A 16,582-nucleotide genomic window follows, 5' to 3' on the forward strand; every position below is an offset into this window, starting at 1 on the left:
TATTAATTCATACAATTTTATAAACCTTTTTTATACAGGAATAGCAAATGAGTAGACAGATACGAAGTAAGATGATGGTTTAGTATGTCATATCTGAAATTGCATTAATTGAGCCAATTTAAACAAAAGGGTGTTTTTTAGGGTCCTTTTTTACATTTCGTTCAGTTAGTTTAGTATTTAGCTGTTTTAAGAACTGTTTTTCTCACTTTATTCATTTTGCATTTTAAAATCTCATTGGTCAAGTTTGATACCTTTTTGCTAGTTATATTTGAGTAAACTGTTTTTTAACATAAATGCGCCAAGTTTTTAAAGGCCTGCCATGACATTTGACCTCATGTTTTCTATCTTGTTTATTGTGAAGTCTATTGTTCAGTAACGCGTAATTGGACGGTGCAGTGGCACGTCCTACTTCAAAGTGCTCTTTATTTACTGCTTTTAAATAGTTCTTTAAATAATCTGATCTTTCTCTCGTTCTTTTTGTCTTTTGTCCATTACACAAGATGATTTACGTTGGGTCTGCTATAGGAGAGAATGCGAGACTGGTGACGTATGAGGCGTTGTTTAATTTACCGCTCTCTATAGCAACCAGCAGCGCTGCTGAAAAAATGTCCCCCTCCTCGGACATTGTCGTATGCTTTTCTTTACAGAGGCTCATAGAGAAGCCAGCTGGTGAGCTTTAAACACCTGCGGTCCCAAACGGCCCACTGTTTTTTTTCTCAGTGCTTGTTCTCTCTGAAATATCCCCTCGTTTGAATTGCGTACGCCATGCAAACGATAAAGATTTTAATGTTAAAGATTTTTAGACACAGTTCAGTTGGTTGCTAAAAGCTGATTGCAATTTACAACATGAAATTTGTATTTAGAGCATTAAATAAGAAAATGTAACGCAAATATGGGCCTACTGCTTACTTTCTATACCTCGAATATATGACCTGCTTCAGCATGCCACTATAGGCTACACAGGAGCTCCTGTCTGTTAATTATGACTTCTGTTATTAAATGTAAATTATACCAAAAACAAATTATTGAATTATTTAAATACATAAATTGTAATTACAGTTTTTTTTATCTAATTAAAAGATAAATGTCCTCCAAATGCTTTACTTAAATGTTGAGTGAGTGTTATTTAGTCTACTTTAGTTTGTGTTTTACTAAAATGCAAGACACTTGTATCGACTGTTATACTCCCACGTGTTATGAAAAAGACATGGCAAACAAGCATACTACACAATCATCATGAGATTTATTTTATTAGCGTAATGAGAAACACAGCAATAACATGTCATATATTATGACAATTACAATATAATACCACGGTTGAAAATGTTAATCGTAAATAAAATATATAACACATTTCTTCTGTATAATAGCTTCACAAATAAATAAAACAATTAAATATAACATTTCATAATACAATTAATTCTTTAAAAAATAAGCTTTCTAAGTAGCTATATTGATTAATATGCTCCAGATACAACCACAAACATAAACTCGTAATTCCACAGTTTCTAAAAGTTAATGTCTTTTCGTTCAGTTCTTGGTTTGTTTTTGTCCTATATCCCTCCAAAATCAGACACATGAATGAAACACTGACATAGTTAAAAATAATATAATGGATATAAACACGTACTGAAACTGACAGAATGTCATGCAGGAGACACATAATGTGAACATATTTTTCAAGAAAACTCTGAACGTGCTTTTAAAGTTTCCATTCTCCAAATAACTTTGTCAGAATTTGACCTAAATTACGCATGACCTAATTACATATATGGTTCAAAAAGAAATTAGTTGTCAAACAAATCCTCAGCGCCTGTAATAAATATATAAAACGTCATCACATAAAATGTTTTACTTGAAGTTTTGGTAAAATGAAGGATTCTGTTAAATGAGTCACATAGATAATCAATGACAAATTTGATTACGGATACAAATACAAGTCATTTCTAAGTTATAAAAGTTATAACCTTTGATGGTCTTCGCTCCGGTCTTGGTGTCCCGTCGGTCCCTCACATTTCAGAGGTGCTGCAGGACACCGAGTTCTTTTGAGGGAAAGAGGCAGTGTTTGTTAAGACTCTTATCTAACCAATGAACTAAGAGCTCCCTCTAAAAATGCACGTCCATCATCTATTTCTGCCCAATGAACGTCTTCGAAGGGCGGAGCTCAGGTGCGCGCCGCTGCGTCCACTTGGCAAAGAGCCTGGGAGACGCCTGTGGCAAAAGAGTAACTGTCAAATGCAAGGTTCCTTTAATAGGAGCGATCAGTCCGGCTCCGAGAGTCATGGCGACTACAGCATCCAATCATTACAATATCCTCACTTCCAGCCCATCTATTGTACACTCGGAGCCTGGAAGCATGCAGCAAGCTACGGCTTACAGGGACGCGCAAACCCTGTTGCAGAGTGACTACTCGCTGCAGAGCAACAGTCACCCGCTCAGCCACGCGCACCAGTGGATAACAGCCTTGTCACACGGAGAAGGAGCTCCGTGGTCGTCCAGTCCGCTCGGCGAACAGGACATCAAGCCAGCGGTACAGAGCAGCCGGGACGAGATGCACAATTCCAGCAATTTACAGCATCAGTCGCGACCACCCCACCTGGTACATCAGACGCACGGGAACCATCACGACTCAAGGGCATGGAGAACAACGACGGCAGCTCACATTCCCAGCATGGCAACATCAAACGGACAGAGCCTTATTTACTCTCAGCCCGGGTTCAGCGTGAACGGTCTCATCCCGGGCACCGGGCAGGGCATACACCACCACAGCATGCGAGACGCGCACGAGGACCACCACAGCCCACATCTCAGCGACCACGGCCATCCGCCGTCCCAACACCAGCACCAGGCGCACCAGGGTCACCACGACCACTCGGACGAGGATACGCCGACCTCCGACGACTTGGAACAGTTTGCAAAACAGTTTAAACAGAGGAGGATCAAGCTGGGTTTCACGCAGGCGGACGTTGGACTAGCTTTGGGGACCCTGTATGGAAATGTGTTTTCGCAGACCACAATATGCAGGTTCGAGGCCCTGCAACTTAGCTTCAAGAACATGTGCAAGCTCAAACCTTTGTTAAACAAGTGGTTGGAGGAGGCAGATTCCACATCTGGTAGCCCCACGAGCTTGGACAAGATAGCCGCGCAAGGGAGGAAAAGGAAAAAGAGGACTTCCATTGAGGTAAGCGTCAAAGGGGCTTTGGAGAGCCATTTCCTGAAGTGCCCAAAGCCAGCCGCGTCGGAAATTACTTCGCTGGCGGACAGTCTGCAGTTGGAAAAAGAGGTAGTGAGGGTTTGGTTTTGTAACAGAAGACAGAAAGAGAAACGGATGACTCCTCCCGGCGGACCTCTACCGGGTACCGAGGACGTATACGGAGACACGCCGCCGCATCACGGGGTTCAGACGCCAGTTCAGTGAAAAATAAGGACATGTCGTATTGCCTATTGACTGCCTCAGACTTAATTTATACGTTCACACTGCGATCTAAACACTGGAACTATCCAAAGCGATAGCAGCTGCGGTTCAACACTGAGGCGCGGGAGCAGATATGAGAGGATATAAATGCGTCTTCAATGTTACTCAAAATTCGTACTGCTGCAACAGAGGGGACGCGCGTTCCCCCCAGGAGCAAAGAGAACGGTTGTTCTGTGAATACCCAGCACTGTGAAAAGACGCAGTTTTAAGGTGTAACCCTACTATTTAACGTACACTTTGAGACGAGCGAAATGTCCCTCAAACGTGAGCATGGGTGTCCCATAGCCAGTTGTTTACATCTAGACCCAATAGGATACAGAAACACATCCACTGCGTTTTCTTTAGCAGGTTCAGTCGAAAGCCCGAAAAGTGACTAGAGCTGCAGCAACAAATACACGCCATTTTTACTTGTATTGTCGGCGACTGAGGGTGAACATCGAGTCAGAAAAAAAAAACATCAATGTGACATGCATCCGCCCACGATTATATTGGCATCAGTGAAAGGCCTTTAAACATACCATTATTTTTATATGATTATCGTTGTTATTATAGATACAGCATGGCTGTGTACCAGACATACTACGAGGTGCAAGGTCACGCCAAACACATACACAATTGATTCTATAGCCTTTCCCTTAGTCTTATCGATACGGATGGCTCTAAATTGAAAAGAGAAACTGCCAGGACCCAGCTGCAGACAGATCACCGAAGGGCTAGAGATAGAAACCTTTCCGTCTATCTAGTCATATTACCATGAATACAATTGTTTCGCAGGACTCCAAACAGTGCTGTAAATATTGTATAATTTTGAAAGGACATAGCTTCGTTATCCTCTCACTTGAGCACTTTTTCTTATCGTTTGGAATTTGGAAAAGATTTTAGCGGTTTGTTTATTCCTCGTTTGTTTCAGATGATTTTGCATTAGAGTTGGTATATTTGCCTTTATATTTATAGTCATTTAGCCGGATATTGCTTGCTATCTCTCGCGTGAGTCAGTTGCTTTTTAACCCACATTCAGCTGCTTTTTTATAAATTATGAGCTGACTTTACTATATGTTTATGTATAGTAAACAATGTTCAGTCTTCAACAATGTTAGCACTATTTTCTACCCAACAAATTCAATATTATATATCTCAAACATTTGAATGTCTTTTTTAATTATTTTGAAATAGAAATTATTTACATTGTATAATGGAGAATGGGAAAAGCAAGTGATGTGACCTACAATATTTTCGTTTAAAGGCAAAAGGTTTTCAGTGTTTCATACGACAAAACGTCTTTAAATTTCATTGCCGCCATTTATCAAAGCATATCCATTTGAAACACGAGCACTACGTTATTATTATTTTTATTATCATTATTATTATGGTTAAAATTTCCCCACGTTTTACCCAACAGCAGAGCTATACAGAGTCAATTGATTTTTGGGGGCATTTAAAGTTCTTCATTGTGTTGGTCCGGGTTCGCATATACTGTAGGGTCACGATGCATTGATTATTTACAGAAAATGTAAACACTGGAAGTCTGGAACTGGAAAGATTTGTCCCGGGGCTTACTATACGTCACTATATGTAAATACAATTCTACAATCAGAAATGATACTTTTTTATTTTTTTTTGCTTATACTTTTAATATTATTTGGGTGTAAATCTATTCCCAGGGACATCTTTTGTTACGGTTCTCATTTTTCTTCAAAAGAAAACAAAAGAAACATTTACATAGATGAATTAATCAAACTACCATGTAATTCTACAAGATCATGGGATGTATTTATTTGTCGTTTTGTTTACTCTGTCAGAAAGACTCATTCAAACGTTGAACTGGATAAATTTGTGGGTATAATAAAATGCGCAGAGGTTGTGATAGAGAATTGATTTTTGTAGTACATCATGTTTATATTATCCTAAATCTGTGAATCTAAGCTAACATTTCATTTTGTGGAGTGAATAATTTATGCGCATATTAATGTTTTGGTCAAGGTTTTTAAGCAATGGGCAAAAGAATCCAGAATAATAATAAAATACAAATATAAATAAACACACTAAAAATACAATTAATGATTTGATCGTCAACGCCGAATTTGCATAACAGGATGTAACAAATCCAAACCGAAAAGATTAAAATCCCATTTGTTATTAATAATAGCTTGAGAACTGATGACATACACAGAAGATTTGAGGTATTTTGTCGGGTTCGTCTTAGCGCCGTTCAACAAAACAACGCTGTATTTCGTGATAAAGTTAATATTATCTATAGATAAACTGTTCACCGATGTTTATAATAATTGGACTCTGGGCCAATAAGTATAATTCCTGTTTGAATTACATTTTGTGCAATTTATACATTTTTGTGTCAAAACGTTGGTCTCGATATTTATGCGCCCTAATTCGTGTTAATTATTTTGTGTGTGTGTATGTTTTACGTATTTTTTGAAAGATGTTTAAAATAGTTTGCCAAGGATTCTATAAATTCCAGTTTAATTTTAAATTGTTTATTATTAATTATTTTAAAAATAATACTGTGTATATTTTTAGTAGGCCTTATAATGTCAAACCTCTGATTTATATTTTATAATTACGTAATGACTAATCCTAATGAATTTGTATTGATTATTGGTGGGTGCTTATAAGTTTGTTATCATCGTTCATAGCGCTTGGCTGAAAATGTAAATTCATTTTTTTGGTGATATTGAAAATCACGACTCCTTACCATTCACCGTTTAAAAGCAAGAAATTTGCGGTAAACAACGTTATATAACGTTAACAACGTTATAGGTTTCGAAGTGATCGATTTCCTCCATATTTAAAAGGTCTAGAATTTGTTGTAGTAAAAGTGGTGTCATTCTTATCCTCTAGTGCCACCTAGTGAGGTTTGTTCCAGGACCCCAGAACATCATAGCGGTTTGCTATATTTGCAGCTCAGTCTCTAAAAAAGATGGATTATACTAAATTACAGCTGTTCCTATTTTTCATTTTCTTTGAAAATACATGCTAAGGAATTTCCGCACTTACTTAAATTATTTTAGAATGTGTTGGCCAATTGGTCCAGTTTCTCTCCATGCACTAAAAACAATTTAAAAATAAGCCTACCAAATTTAATGTATATAAAATAGCAAGCCACTTATGCATGGCTGCTCGTGTTTTTTACTTCAGATCCCAAATAATAGCAAATAAAAAACAATTCTTTTAATCAAATTATGTGATTAAATGATGAAATCACAATTGAAGCATGAACAAATTAATTTGAGTAGAGCAATAAAAATATATATATATTAGATCAGAACTTGCAGTATCTACTGTATAATACATTCTCTTATAATATCATAATGTATGCATCAAAAACTACGTTTAAACCAATTCCTGTTGAGGTAATTCTATAAAAGAGAACATTTTGACATTGCAATATTAATTATAAATATTTAAATCCTCAGTGTTCTGAAAATTTGAACAAGGTTTCAAAAAGATAAATATCACCACAAACCTAACCTCCCCCCAATGAAATTTCCTTGATGTCTATCACCATCCCATGTTAAAGGTAAAAAATACAAAAGTATTCTTGAGGAATAAAGCTTTAGGTAGGACATCCAAACATTGTTAACATAAATCATCCAATCAACAAAACACTTAAAAATGTGCAAAGGTGTTCATGGTAATAATGGTTTAAAATTGTGGTCCTGAACTGAGAAAATCTGGGAAGTAAAACTAAAAGCCAAAGCAGCTTAAAAACGTATCCTAAATAACCTGTTCAGGCTCAGGAGCTCAAGCTTTCAATACCACCAAAAATGAAAAACACTTCATTTTGGCCTCATACATTCATATTAAAATAATGCTTTTTGAGGTGGTTATGCATGTGTGAGATGGTTGTACCACTGTAGCAGGAGATCGCTGCCAGGTCTAAATTACAGGTTTCAAAAGCAGTGCTATTATGGGTTGTACATTCAATGTATTTACAGGATGTAATGACAGTTGTCTGTGTGAAGCGGCTATCAATAGTAGTACAGAAATCAAGAAATCGTTTCATCTAATTAACTGCATCCTCCAGGTCCTCAGGGCACATTAGAGCTCCTCCGGCCATCATTAAAATAGACATAAACAATTCATTACATCACGGTTAGTCCAATGAGACTGTCACTACCAGATGCAATATTAATATGCTGTTAAACTCTGAGGGATTAATGCCAGAAAAAAACTATTTTACTCGGGTGGAGACTACCCTTGTGGGATGAAGAGGTTTACTAACCAAGTACTATTTTTTTCTTGCTAACTTAAGAGAAAACAGTAACAATAACCGCAGAATTGTATTTAGCCTCACTTTATTGAACCAAGACCCCTCACCAGTCATTCTCAGATCTGAAACAATGCTAAAAGCCGTCTGGATTTAAATGGCACAAATTTAATACCATATAGAAATTATCATTAAGGTAGTAACTCAGTATAGCAACAAATAAACATAAATATAGCCTACTCTTTGAGGTTGTTTCTGCTTTACTGAGTTTGTTTACAGGGTGTGTTTTAATATAATTATGGTAAATAATAACACAAAGCAAATTAAAAAAGTCATATTAAAAAAAATTAATTATACCAAAAGTACTTAACAAATATTTTTCCCTGGTTTTGACTTTAAATAATTTTACACCTACAGAAAATTTTTTTGCTTTAAAATAAAAACCCTTTGGTTTAGGGTGATTTTGGCAAATCACAATTTAGCATAGTACAATACAGACAACCAGCAAACATACAAAGCACTTTTCTCCTAAGGCACAATAATATGTTATCTAGCATGCGCCTGCGTTAAATGAAATGTCAAGTTCTGAAATTTAGAGAAAAGCTTCTCGCTCTGTTGTCAACATACGTGTGCATAACAGGTCTGACTCATGATATGGGCTTTGCACAAAGTATTGCCACAAAATATTTATGTGATTCAAGTCATTGTGGCCCTGAATTTATAATAATAAATAATTAAATTAAACCCCATTACTGTTACATAATTTCACGATATTCAACATCAATTAGACACCACTTAACAATAGAAATAAAAACAATCTGTGCTCAGTGTTCTTTTTTAACATTTCAATAAGTACGTTTAAAACAAAACCACTCGGCAGTTGTACAGCGTGTTACAAATGTCTCTCAAAAATAAAACCCTGAGATCAAGATCAAAAACTGAGGTCTGATGAAATGTGTGATTCAATACATAGTGAGTCCATTCAAAGTGAAACATAACATCTTCGAAAAAATTCCTCCATGTGGCAGTTCACAGATCAGTGTAGTTCAAGACAGTATTGTGCAAGTTCACAGCACCAGAATCTCCCCCGGCCATCCGCTCACCAGGGTCAAAGAAAACCAGATGAACCTTTAGAAACTGCTCCTGCTTACTGTGTGAAACTCTTCTTAATGGACACAATGGGGAAAAGGCCACTGAGCTCCTGGACGAGGCGAGAGTCGATCTGAGAGCAGAAGGACACGTCCAGCAGCTTCAGCTGAGGACACGACTGCAACAATTTGCGCAGAGATGCAGAGTTCACCATCCGTGTGCCTAAGTATGCAACAAATTAACATTATACTTAATACATGCAAAAGCTTTCAACTTTTTGGTTTGCCCGACTACTACCACATTCATCAGAAATTCTTTGCGAATACTTCATCTCACCGAGTATATCGAGATGCTCCAGCGCATTGCAGTTAGCAGCCAGCTCTTCCAGATCAGAGTCGCACACGGTGCGGTTGGCGGTGAGGAAGAGTTTGCGTAGGCGTGGCAAGCTGCGAGCCAAATGCTGGAAGCAGCCGGAGCTGCTCTGAAGCGTGGAGCACCATCCCAGGTCCAGCTCCTCCAGCAGCCTGCAGCCCGTAACCAGCTCGGCCAGCCCGCGCTCGCTCAGGTTCTTGCTGCGCCACAGGTCAAGGGATTGCAGGGAACGGCAGCGTGAACTGATCATGCTCGCCACAACGTCATAGTCCTCGATCTGTGCACAGAGGGACACAGTGAAGCATGTACGTTGCTAACTAACTGCCGTTGGTTTAAGACTGCACCATCACTATGAGTCATGAGAATAAAATTACAATTTATAAGTTTGATATAAAATGAATTCAATCAAAAGGCTATGCAGGGACTATTTGTGTAAAAACAGTACCTCTAGTTTAATTAACAGTTCACGTGGTGGAAATGAACAATACGATCAATAATGAGCTGATGTGTCCAAACATGCACAGGAACGAATGGTAGTTTCTATTCTTCTATCAAACAGACTTACCATGACACAACTTCCGAGGTTAAGGTGCCTGAGCTCTGTGCAGAATGTGAGGATGCTCAACATGGCAGATTGCTGCCGATGTGGAGAAGGAGAGAACAGACAACAGTTATGACTAACACAACACAAAAATGAGAATATTAAAGTGTGTCCTGCTACTTGACATCACAGCCTAACATGCCAACATTCAACTGTGCTCGTTCAAATGGATATGTCAAAATAAAACGATTATATGACTTCATGGTTGATGGTCACAGCGAAGATAAAATGATATAATATTTCAAAAAGTGGGTAAGAAAAAATACAGCCATTTTATTGTTGTATTTAACTACAAAATAGTGCAGGATTGACCATTTTGTGTGGTATAATGCATAAACACTGCGCTTGTGTGTATGTTTTCACTGTTATTTAAACTAGGTTCCATGCAGAAGACGCATTTTATTTAAACAATGACAAAAATGATGACAGCGGGTTGGCATAAGTGTTACAGACTGGCCATTTTTGTGTGTGTATGTTTACATACAGTTACCATCACTACAGAAATAGCTACAGAAACACTATACGCTTTTGGAGACGCTCACAGATGCTGAGTCACTGCTAACCACACACGGAGGATGCCGTTTCTTATTTTTCTCTCGACCTGAGATGAGTGGCACGCTTGGGCCTGCGATGACATGCAGCATACTGATTAAAAGATCATATATCCAGTAAATCTAGCTCTGTGGCTTGATACAATGTAATAAGAAAAGTAACTATAACATCTTAAAATAGACAAGTGTAAACATGTTTACTTCTAAATTCTCAAGATTTTATTTGGATGAAAGCGTATAAATAATAAACGAATTTAGATGTGCATGACACAGATCTTTGGATGAACAAACATTTCAGCCGCGAATCTATAATGAGCGATTTTGGCTTTGATGTTAAAAAACTTTTTTTAATTATCAGATAAAACAAGTCAAACAAAAGCTTTCATAAAGTCAACAGTTAGAGACTTTTTTATGATTTTTTTAATGAAGACTTTTTTTGTGAAGATCTAATGTGTCTCGCTGGTTGCAAAGTTACAAACGCAGAATTAACACTGTTTATGTTTGATAAGGAACTGAGGAGGGAAACAGCTTCCCTTTTCTGGCGGTTCTTAGTTTATGTGCGCTGAACTGCTACAGGAAAACAAACTGCTATGATTGGCTGCACCTCAGTATAGCCCCTCCCACTATAACTGACTCCACAGAAATCAGCTGGTCTGGTGAGCAGTTTTAAATGATCTTACGTTTACATTTATGAATTTGGGAGACGCTTTTATCCAAAGCGACTTGGAATGCATTTCAAACTATATGTTTCACGAGTACATTTTCGATTGATTTTCGATGCTAACAAACACTATCAAATAACTTTGAATGTCTGTTGAGTTGGAGTAATTTGATTTTAAGTAAATCAATTTAAGTAAACGCTTCTGTAGCTCAAATAGTACAGCATTTTCATTAACAGCGAAAAAACGGTCATGGGGTCAATTCCCAGGGAACACACATATTGATCAAATATACCTTGAACACATTGTAAATCGCTTTGGATATCCGCCAAATGCATAAATGTAATCGAGTCATTTTGAATCTAGCTGAAGCAGATCAAAATAATTACACATGGGGTCAAATAAAACAAAGACAAGAACCCTTGAATCAATATCTGCTCACCTCAACTTTGGTGCGATGAAGTACGAGCCGGCGTAGATTAGTGAGTTTGGCAATGTGATTGAAGGCCTGAGGATGCAGACGGTCACAGGAAGCCAAATTCAGCTCCTGCAGGTTCGGACACATCTGGGCGATCACCTCTAAACACGCTTCAGTCAGGAAATGACAGCATGACAACTCCAAACACACCAGACTGAGCCCACAGGCCTTCATAAAACTTGAAGAGAAAAATAAGACAGAGATGGAGTAGATGTTGGGAAGATCAGATGAAGACAATACATCAATATGTTCAAAAACATATATAGACTACAGTTTAATAAAATGGAGGAATCACATTTTTTACAAAAAGTTATTGGGTTCCTGTAATATCTACTATAATGATTGACTTTATCTACCACAATAATATCATATCTCAAACTGTCTGTTTTTAGGGTCTTTCCCAACAATTATTGATCTTTGTGATCAATTATTTGCATATGATGTATAGTAATTCAACCAAATCAAGTGAAATGTTATTGATCGATTTTTGAAGAATTTCTTTATTTGTTCTAAGAACAGTACACGTCAGTGCACACATGTTCTAGCTCCAAAAATGTCCACCCGATGTCACCAGATCTGATTTACTGATTCACATCATTACCTGCAGAAGCCAGCGGCCGTCACAGCTCCCCGGTTGCCCGTCCAGGACATGTTTAGCCTCTGCAGGAGGGTGCAGCGGCTCTGCAGGTGGCACAGGGAGGCATCAGTGAGTCGGGCCCAGTACGGCTGCAGGCTGAGCTGGATGTACTGCAGCGGGTCACAGCAGTGCTTGTGAAAGAGCTTGCAGCTCTGAGCCAACCGGCACAAGTCCGGAACCGCCAGGTGACTCACGATCAGCTGGATCAGCTACAGGAAGACAAACATATTCACTGTGAATGATAAACACCTCGAATACACTATTGACACAAATGACAAAACTAAATTTCTCTTGGACTTCGATGCTTTGTGCAACTTTACTAGGTTGGTCAGATATTTGGATTTTTGGAGAGTAGAAATATTCGAGTGTGCTTTTAGATAAGGCTACATTACATTTTGAACATCACCACGTTGGTCATAAAAATAAAGGCATTTTATAAGAGTGAGGTATTGGGTAAGATCACTTTCAAGACTTTTGTGGCTGTGCTGGTTTTGTTTTGGTGTGAACACTGTTGGCCGGGATGAACAATAGTTTGCGTGTTGAGCTCATATCGGTTAGAAGATAATACCTGTATTATCTTTCCAAAACAAATATGCATTTGCTGTAACAACACTGAGACTGACAGTGGTTTGGACAGGAGATCAGAGCTGTGTGAGGGTAATGTGGGCTTACGAATTGCAAAGCCATTTTGAAATGGTCTTTAATTATCTAAAGAGTCCCGTTGCAACCATACCAAGTCAGGGCTTGAGGAGCTACACCTGCAAACTAGCATTTCTCTACTCTGCTATCAACAATTCTTTAAAACGATGTTCTTAAAAACAAACGTTCTACGTCATGCGTGCATTGTGGGTAATTATACTCAGTGTCTCCTGTGCTAACCTCATAAGGAAGCCTATCAAAGTAGCCGTTTCCCAAGTTGTGCCGATTTTCTCCCCCCGACATGCAGCAGAGACCTCCAACGTCATTGATCTCCTCTTCGCTGTCACTCAGATCACTGATGTCAATGACAGGGATCTTATAAAGGGCTAGAATGGGCCTCTCCCGAACACCCCGCAGGATCACGGCATCCAGCTCAGTGTAGTATTCCAGCAGAGAGCTGTTCACCTCCAGACGCAACAGGTTGGTGGGAAAGCTGATCTGTCTGATGCTGGGGGAGAACTGGCGAGCTTGAGGGCTCGGAGCTTTGGTGGGCTTGCCGGCCCACAAGACCTCCCACCTGCACAAAGATCCACATGATATATTTGGCATCCTTACTAATGGTGCAATGCATCATAGAACTATGTTCAACGGCATATTACTCATCATGGACCACACACCTTGCTCGATTACCAGACCAAAACTACAACGACACACTCAACATTTTACCTAACATCAGTTGGTGGATTCTGGGAGAATGGGTTAAGAGAGCATGCTAGGATCTTGACAATGGCTCCAGGGTGGTACGTCTCCAGCACCTCCACAGCTGTGGGATACACACGCTCCTCGAAGGCCAGCTCCAGGAAGTCCTGGCTGTGAAAATTGGGTGGTGTGCGGCGGAATGGGGGCGAGGCGCTGGCACACTGCCTCCACCAACTTCCATAAGTCCGAAACACAGCCGTCTGAGTAAAGTCTCCTGAGCTGGGATAGACGTTAGGCACTCCCGCCAGGTTCCACATAGTGTAGGACATACTGTTCTCGCTGCCGTAGTGAGAGCTAAAGTCCAGGACCTCCTTGCCGTACTGCTCCACCTCGACAGTGATGGGCAGCACAGAACGCTGGCCCAGCTCCACCGCCCGCCGGCTGCCCAATGCCTGACTCCGCGTCCCGCTCCTGGAGCGCCGCCGTAGACAGATATAGTAAAACATGCTTAGAAGGGTTAGCATAGGAAACATGGAGCAGCAGGGTCGGGTTTGAGTCAGGAAGCACACCCCCTGCACTGTAGCGCGAGTGGGGTCGGGTTCTACTCAGCACAGGCTATAGGCCGAGCTGCATGCATGACCTGTGGGTTAGAGAGACACACAACCAACAACACAAGATTGTGAAAAAAAACCCTGAAATGCCAAGGGTTATCAGTCTGAGTATGAGTAAAATTAAAATGAAGCGAAACTAAGTGTACAGCTAGACTACTGTAGCTATTGTGTTTCGCATGCTGCGGGTTCGAACAAAACAATGTGCTGTGGTCTATGGAGTAAGTGTACAATGGTTCCTCAATAGACTTGCATTCTGAGTTCTTTAATTCTTGAAGTCAAACTGTGCAATGTATTTTTAACCAAGAGTCGAGAAACAGCTTAATACATAACACATTAAGAATAAACACTATTGCAGGACTTCCATGAACAATGAAACTGCAGCCTTAAAGTGATAGTTCACCCCAAAATGAAAATGATGTCATCATTTACTTATCCTCTTGTAATTTCAAGCCTTTATGACTTTCTTTCTTCCGCAGAACACAAAAGTAGATATTTTGATTCATTCACTTTCTATTGCATGGACACAAAGATTAACCATTGCAAGTGAATGGGGGCCAGTCAACAACATTCTTCAAAATATCTTCTTTTGTGTTCTGCGGAAGAAAGAAAGTCATACAGGTTTGAAATGACAAGAGGACGAGTAAATGTTGACAGAATTTGTATTTTTGGGTGAATCACTTCAAAGCATAAACTTGAACAAAGGGAAGCAAAGCTCTTCCTAATCAACTATTTTGTATTTAAGGCCCGTCACTGGTGTATAATACTTAGTTTCTTTAACATGTTATGGTTTAGGCTAAAACACTGGTTTAATGCCATGAACTGGAATTAGTTTTCAGGTTTACGTTAACTAAACACTGCGTGTTTTTAATTGCAGTGCCATTCAACATCACAAACTACCAAACAGATCATTTAATGTTAGTCTGAAAGCGTTTGCCGAAGTATTATCTTAACACCTCAAAATACTATCGTCATCGTATTGTTTGATGTTGACCCTGAGTGGCTTTAACGTAACGTGTTTAAAACATGTCTTAAATGTAATGTCATAAGAATGAGGGCAAATTGTTAGCGGGCTGAGCTAACGTGAGAGTTCATTAGGTCTGTGAATCGGCTAACGTTAAATCATAACGCAGGCTGTCATGCTACACCACAACGACAGACTTCTTTAAAAACAACCAAAACTTACACATAATTTGATCGTGTGTCGGAGTGCTGCTGTTGTCGGTCCATGTCTCACTTCTGCTGTCATTGCTCGCACATTCTTCACTATTCACGCGAAATAAATATAAACATCCGCTTCGCCTCTGCGCAATGAATTGTGGGAAGTGAAGTTCCACGACACTGGCTTACGCTAAACACACAAGAATGTCTGTTTCGATCTAGAATTGCGAGATAATAAAAAAGAATCGTATTGTATGCATTTCCATGACCGTAGCACGTTGAAAGTTGGATGAACATAAAAAATATTATATAATAAACATGAATAATTCCCAATCCAATCTTTGTTTCAATAGACAGATGTCAGGAGAAAATCAGGAAGTACGGAGAATGAACGCAAGCCTGAGAAATCGACTTTACAAAACTACTTTTATTTGACTTTTTGTAAATAAAGGATTATTATAGGCTATTCTGCTTTAGGCATGCAATCTTGTTCAAATTCGTCCATTTGATCATTTTAACATGATTTCTTCGACTTAACATTTGGATTTAATGATTTCCCTCATTTGGTTCTTATTCTAGCTCATTATTATCGTGTGACACAAAATAATTTTCTGTGACATTCGAAATAATGATGAATGTAAAGGAAAATTATGGAAATCCTAATGAGGCATTCGTTGCTGCCATTAGTCTAAATAATTTTGTTTTAATTATTTTGTCTTGTCAGAATTAACGTAAACTATTGCAAAAGGCTGTGATGGCGATGTTCTGTATTGCTATGCATAAAAATCAAGCAAAGGAACAAACCAATTAAAGGATTGCTTAATTACGACTCGAAATGAAGCACATCCAGGAAATAAATTTTAGATTTTTCTGTCATCACACAGTCATTAAAGTATGAAAAATAAATGGAATACTCTTTAGAGGTAAACTAATGTTTGTAACAATTATATGAATGTTTTTTAATACTAAATTAAGCTACTTTTATATGTCCTTACTCGTCCTAAGTCGCGCGTTTTTTGCAACAGCAATACATTTTTCACCTTGTCTCTGTTGCTCGCTCTTTCTCTCATGTATCAACTCACTGAAAAGCACAAACCCTTTGTAGTCCGGAAGAAAGACGTTGTTTTGATGTTCTGAATAATACATTTGTCTGTTTGAATTGACTGAGAATGTGGCGATTGTGACATTTATTTCATCGTTAATGGTCAGATTCCCTCACGGCCTGTCCTGCTGGCCTCTCTGGTGGATAGAAGGCGCGGTGCAGGCTCAGCTCCAAAGAATATGAGCCGCTGGCTGTCCATCACGAGCGGGCAGAGGGAAACAGATGCATATGACCGCATATTGGCTGGCATTTGCATCGATGAATGACTTGTCCAGTCGGGTTGTCT

At 39.0% G+C, this 16,582-nt stretch overlaps 2 protein-coding genes across 2 annotated transcripts; one reads left to right on the plus strand and one right to left on the minus strand.

The window, feature by feature from the left end:
• Window positions 1-1,296: 1,296 nt before the first annotated feature.
• pou3f2b (POU class 3 homeobox 2b) lies at window positions 1,297-5,712 on the plus strand. Its single transcript, XM_057340461.1, has one exon. It carries the CDS (start codon window positions 2,141-2,143, stop codon window positions 3,416-3,418), a length of 1,278 nt encoding a protein of 425 aa, XP_057196444.1. The 5' UTR covers window positions 1,297-2,140; the 3' UTR covers window positions 3,419-5,712.
• Window positions 5,713-7,034: 1,322 nt separating this feature from the next.
• On the minus strand, window positions 7,035-15,331 carry fbxl4 (F-box and leucine-rich repeat protein 4). Its single transcript, XM_057340460.1, has 8 exons — window positions 15,220-15,331; window positions 13,453-14,065; window positions 12,967-13,303; window positions 12,052-12,296; window positions 11,415-11,628; window positions 9,727-9,798; window positions 9,126-9,438; window positions 7,035-9,011 (listed from the first exon to the last, which is right to left on the minus strand). Exons 2-8 carry the CDS (start codon window positions 13,956-13,958, stop codon window positions 8,848-8,850), a joined length of 1,851 nt encoding a protein of 616 aa, XP_057196443.1. The 5' UTR covers window positions 13,959-14,065; window positions 15,220-15,331; the 3' UTR covers window positions 7,035-8,847.
• Between the last annotated feature and the right edge of the window lie 1,251 nt (window positions 15,332-16,582).

This window comes from Triplophysa rosa, linkage group LG8, assembly GCF_024868665.1.
Source record: "Triplophysa rosa linkage group LG8, Trosa_1v2, whole genome shotgun sequence".
NCBI classification, from domain to species: Eukaryota; Metazoa; Chordata; class Actinopteri; order Cypriniformes; family Nemacheilidae; genus Triplophysa; species Triplophysa rosa.

Bases quoted from the DNA above. Each gene is read 5' to 3' on its own strand.
- pou3f2b (XM_057340461.1), top strand. From the start codon at position 2,141: ATGAACGTCTTCGAAGGGCGGAGCTCAGGTGCGCGCCGCTGCGTCCAC.
- fbxl4 (XM_057340460.1), bottom strand. From the start codon at position 13,958: ATGTTTCCTATGCTAACCCTTCTAAGCATGTTTTACTATATCTGTCTA. The intron at 11,629-12,051 runs GTAATGATGTGA...TTTCTCTTCAAG, and splicing joins ACGGCCGCTGGCTTCTGCAG to TTTTATGAAGGCCTGTGGGC. The intron at 9,439-9,726 runs GTAAGTCTGTTT...CTCTGTGCACAG, and splicing joins ACCTCGGAAGTTGTGTCATG to ATCGAGGACTATGACGTTGT.